The 5,761-nt window shown below is 44.9% G+C and overlaps 1 protein-coding gene across 1 annotated transcript in view; it reads left to right on the top strand.

Moving 5' to 3' along the window:
- The window catches only part of smoc1 (SPARC related modular calcium binding 1), a 37,840-nt gene that overhangs the window by 28,263 nt on the left and 3,816 nt on the right, over positions 1-5,761 (top strand). Inside the window, exons 10-11 of the mRNA XM_037695507.1 lie at positions 2,853-2,935; positions 5,092-5,197. Coding sequence (XP_037551435.1) covers positions 2,853-2,935; positions 5,092-5,197 — 189 coding nt within the window. The remainder of the gene's footprint in view (positions 1-2,852; positions 2,936-5,091; positions 5,198-5,761) is intronic.

Raw genomic sequence — 5,761 nt, 5'->3', positions numbered from 1 at the left:
GCTTAATAATCGCCGCCCAGTCGCGTCCCTGCTTGATAATGGCCGCCCAGGCGCCTTCGCTTAATAATCGCCGCCCAGTCACGTCCCTGCTTGATAATGGCCGCCCAGGCGCCTTCGCTTTCCCATTCGCCTCTGCTCTTTACATTCAGTGTGTTTCACCACTCACCAGTTCAGCCTCCTCACACATGCTGTATCTCCCTGAGCCTCTTTCAGGTTTGAATCGGTTGTGCTGCCACTTCTGCTTTTTGTTTTTATTAGATAAATATATTTTATGGAGATCTTTGTGTCCAGTCTGCATTTTGGATCCAACCCTCCTGTGACTGACGGGTGAATAATAAAACCCAAACCTTCTTCAGAAAAGAAAATTATAATTCAGATTAGGTTCGGTTGCAGATTGCAGTGTTTTCTCCTCTTTAATACCAAATGGAAACTGTGTGCAGACGGTGAAAAGAACTGGCAGCTTACTGTAGATCGAAAAACAAAAAGTCAAATGAGACACACATGCTCACTCATTTTATTACATTTGAAACGCACAGATTCAACCGCCAGGAGAAAATGAGTCACACCACCTTAGGTTATGGTTTAGAAACAAACTGTACAATTATTGTTTTAGTGCGCATTAATAATGAAGGTTGGTCTTCTTCACGGAGTTGTACCATCTTGAATCAACTCAGTTCTCCAGTTGTAGATGCTCGTCCAGTCCTTCGTCCACTGGCTCTTGAGATGTTTAGGTAACAACAATAATTTACTTCCACCAATTCAGATTATTCATGTAGTGCCACTTTACAGCAAAGGCTCTATACAGCCACAGTACTTTAAGTTAAATCTGGATGAGGTCTACTTAGTCGGTTTAGCCCAACTACAACACAATCTTCATACAATATAATAATCTTATATAATATGCTGTATACCGTAATTTAATCCATTCACAAACAGTAGAATATGAAATGCCGGACAGTAAATGTTATTGAGCTAAGGAAGCTAGCAGATGGTGAAAAATCATTTTGATGAGTGCTCGACCACAAGCTGCTGTATTCATCCCCATCTGCTCACAACAGACTCATGTTCAGGCTGCTGTTTAATACACCATGTTATATTACATCGTTATTGTTTAGCATATATTTTAGATCCTTGGATACGGATTCTTTTTATATTTTTGCCATTTCTGGGTGTAAATGGGACCTTGAGTACAGTTTCATTCCACCTCTTGTACCACATGTGATGTGAATGACAATAGTCACCTTGAATCCTGGAGGGAGGCATTTTATCCACCACCAGGTGCAATGGAGGAGTCGGGGTGGCCAATGGTGGCCTTGGCCCTCGTAGATTAATCCTTGGCCACCCCACTCTGTTGAAGAAACTATACTTTAAAGCAATATAAAAACTAGAGAGCAAAGAATTAACCCTCGTATCTTCCTTTAACTTTATGACCCTTCATGTTCATGAAAGACGAAACAATTCAACAAAAAGAATCCGTCCAGAGGACCCGATTTAACGGTAAGTTTTTACCTGGATTATCGAGCATTAACTTTGATGTTAGAAGTTTATTCTTTAGTTGATGTGAAGAAATGGGTCGCTGCGCTTCAACAAATTGTTTCAGCCACGGTGTGACGGACGTGTGGGCACCGTCTGGATAAGGCAGTGCCATTCAGCGGGCACGACTCTGTAGACCTCATCAGTGTTTGGTCCTGTGATCCCTGAAGACACGCCGCCTCTCAGTTCTTCTTTTGGTGACGTCGTCCTGCAGCTCCTCAGCTGTCTTCGTCCCACAGATACGTCCAGCTGTACGCAGCTCTTCATGGACAGATATGTGGTGGACCTGAGGGGTCATCAGAGCTGATTGTTCTGAACTGTTTTACTGACCTGACCTCGTTTTCTTCTCGGTGAGGATGGAGGAGCTCCCTGAGTAGTTCACTCTATGCTCCTCCTCTGTGTGCGCGCCTCACAGGCGTGTTTCCTTCTACGTGTGACAAAAATATAAGAAACTCTACAGTTTCCATCGGAGTGAGGCTGTTCTGATCCTGTTGGAGGTTAAATGGGTACAGAAGCATTAAAACCAGGACAGCAGGACTCCACAACAACACTTGGCCATCAGACTGTTGAACACCTCCCCTCCAACTCAGAGACGTACCCCTGAACGCCTCACAAACCTGCTACAGTCAGTTGCAATATGTATAAACTGTGCAATTTTTATTGTTTGTTCAATTTCATACATTCATTATCTTGAATTATCCATCAGTCTCAGTATTGTATACTTTTACGTGCACAGTCCTTTTTAATCACGTAGTTCTTCTTTTGTACACGTTTTGATTTGATTAGCTACATATCTTTTTACAAACTAGTTGGGTAGTTTCATTTTTCTCCCTCCGAGAAATAAATAAACTTTAACGTGCACTGCGTGGTGTGTAGTCAGAATGACAATGAACGTCTGTGTTTCTACTAAAAGAGATTTTGTCCCTCGTCATGAAGCAAAGAGGGGGCTCGAACAACAAGTTGGCGTGGCTGCATCCAAGTGTAAAAGGTCACAATTGAAAATGGGGTTACATCATCAAAATCCAAGATGGCCGCCACCATGCATGTAAACCATCCGTCCATCTTCTGCTTGTTCTGAAGTCGGGTCTTGGGGCAGCAGCTTGAGCAGGGAGGTCCAGACATCTCTCTCCACAGCTTGTTCCTGCAGCGATAACGTTTGATGAGTTCAGGCACAACGAAGAGTCCAGAAAGATTTTAGGTTCTTCTGTTCAGTTCAGATTCAGTTCCAGGTCCGAGGACTTGTATTTCCTGTAACTGAGCCAATCTGTCCACATGGAGGACGAACTCATTTAATGTGTTTTGTGTTTTCTATGCGACAGGTACAAGACCCCCGAGTGTGATGAAGATGCACGAGCTCAAATAATGGAGATGGAAGATCCATTCCTGGACAGACAGCTGACAGGTTCCTCGTTACTTCTTTTACCTTCTTTAAAAAAAAAAAACAGTTTAAAAAACAAAGAAACCTGGACTTTTATTCTGTAGTTGGACATTTTGTTTCCCATCACTTTCTCAAGTCAAAATTTGGAGACTGAAGTTTCAAGCTTTTTAAACTGGATGATACATTGAACCTACATGCAGGTTGACATCCCTCCCCTCCCTCCAGAGGGTCATCAGGGTCTTTGTTTGGCTCCAGAGAGGTTTGGGTCACCTGATGACTGGCTGAGGATCAGTCTGTGCTGCTCTGTAGGTTTTGACCTCCTCCTCTGTTTAAAGATGGCTCCTTCACCTCCTCTCAGACCATCTGTCCTCTCTGTCCAACATCTGGACCTGCTGGTCCTCAGCAGAGTGTCCCTTGTCCCTGAGGTGTAGGTGGACCTCTGAGTCTGGTCCTGAAGAGCTGCTCTCCGATGTTGAGCCATGCGTCAGTGGAGACGTTTAGTTTCTCCACTGCAGAGGTCTGAACGTTCCTGCAGACACCACACGGTTTGGGTTGGGGGGTTCTGTCCTTTGGATGGACCTGCCTCTGAGGGTCTCGTTAGGTTTGAAATGGACCAGGATGATGTTTGGAGAAAATCCCTCAGAGGTTTTCAGATCTTTCAGCAACAAATGGGATGACAGAGTTTTTGGAAATATACCGTTGGGGGTGAATAAACTGTATAAATGTATGAGTAATGAGTATTTATTGTAGAAAACAACCTTTTCAATCCTTTGTTCTCCTCCAGACCCCCTCGGTTCGGGCGCTGGAACTCTTACCTAACTGTCCATCTGGTGGTTGACGGAGCGGAGCGAGCTCCTGACTGTGCAGCAGATGTGCGGCAGCTTTTATGGAAGGTGCAGGTGTTGTGGGCTGCGAGATGTTTTTATGCACCGTAGGGTGATGTTCTCAGAACCGCCAATACAAAACTCGATATTTACTGGCCTTAGATCATGTCGGGGAGAGTAACTCGAAACTAAAGCGTGCGTTCCTGTTTGAGCAGCGTCAGGAGTTAAAGACGAGTTCAGCTCCGTTTATCTGTTTTAATCCAAATTTCACTGCAGAATCTGTGATTAATATGATTGAAACCACACTGAGGTGTGTTGAAGCAGCTGTTTCTGTACAGCAGGAAGGTTGTGGGTTCGACTCCAGGTCTGGGTGGTGTCTGCGCACGTTTCCTCCAGGAGCTGCAGTTCCAAACACCAGATGTTCGGTTGATTGGCAGCTCTAAATTGCTCCTGGGTGTGAATAGTTGTTGTCCTGAGATGGTACCTTGTGGTGTACCTCGCCAGGGTCTTCCTCACCTCTCACCTCTGGAGACAGATGCCAGGATCAAACTGGTGAAGCTCTTGTGTCACTGGCTGCAGCTGCCAGTGGTGACTGATGAAGTGAGTCTTCAGAAGGTCTTACATGGTGGGAACAAAGCAGGTGGAGCTGGGCAACAAAATGAGCGTAGCCACAGATAAATAAGTCTTTGCACAAAACGCAGCCCCACGACTCGCTGTTCAAGAAGTCAGTGAGACTGCAGCGGAAAATTCATGCATTTTCTCACAAGCTTCAGTCGGGTTGGAGCTGCTCCCCCCCCCTTAATCCAGTTTAGCTGTTGTAAAAAATGCTAATTGGTTTCACCTGGTGGTGCAGCTGACCACCTTCTACAGACCAAGAGAAGGAAAATACGTGATCTCTGCAGATGAAACCACGGATGTTCAGCTCAGGAGGAAGAGGAGACAAAAAGTTGGGTGTGAAAGAACGACAGATGGAGATGTGCTGCTGTGTTGGACGTTAGCTCATAGAAGACGGGAGACGGAGGGAAACGTTTGCACTGGTTAGGTAATCCATTAAAACCATACATCTGGGCAAATAAAGGCGCTACCCGAGCATTCAGAGTTGTAAAAGTTCGCAGGTCTGAAGTGCTACACGGAGCTCTGCACGCTTCACCACATGCTCGTTTCAAGTCGTACCAAACAACCAAACCGTCGCCTCCACTGAGCGGGATCACCTGAAGCTCGGGACAACGATGGAGTGATTACTTGCAGCAGTGCCAGCTGTTTTCTGCCTGAGGTGGCTCATGCTGATTTAATGGTGTGAAGGCTTTCACTGTGCTGTGATGCAGGTCATTGTTCTTTATCTTTAATCTGTACCAGGCTGCCCAGAGGGGAAGAAAGCAGAGTTCATTACCAGCCTGCTGGATGCCCTCACCACAGACATGGTGCAAGCCATAAACTCACCGGCTCCCTCTGGTAGTGGGAGGTAAGGAACGTCCAAACGATCAAACAGATGGTTCATGGGTGATTCTAAATGGAAAGTGAAATATGAAGTTTCTCCAACACTTTATTCTAAATATTAAATACAGTAGTCCCTCGCTACTTCGCGGTTCAACTTTCGCGTTTTTCAGAGTAAGATTGGACATGACGCACAGTTGGCTGATTTATGGATGAGCCACACTACCTGCATGGATTGTTTTTTTATTTAAAATAAATTATTTTAAATGATTTAGTACCTGTGCGCAGCCCACAGGCGCAGGGAGAAGCTCCCTCCAGCAGCGCGGATCAGATCAGGTAGGCGCGCGTGACGTCGTCATGTTGTGCTGGCGCTCCTTGTCACTGGGTTGTCACACAAAAACAGCATCTTTTATATCGGTGAGTTATTTTGATGGAATGGCCGATCTCCGATACTGAACTCTAAGCTAATATCAGCCGATAATATTGTGCATCCGTAGTGTTTAGAGTTTAGAAACATTGTTTAGAATATTGCAAGAGTGTGGGAAAAGTTTAAAACGCCTTTATATATATATATATATATATATATATATAT

The sequence above is a fragment of the Nematolebias whitei genome, chromosome 21 (assembly GCF_014905685.2).
Source record: "Nematolebias whitei isolate Nwh7 chromosome 21, NemWhi1, whole genome shotgun sequence".
NCBI lineage: Eukaryota > Metazoa > Chordata > Actinopteri > Cyprinodontiformes > Rivulidae > Nematolebias > Nematolebias whitei.
Note: the sequence above shows the minus strand (reverse complement) of the source record. Positions and strands in the feature narration are given on the sequence as shown.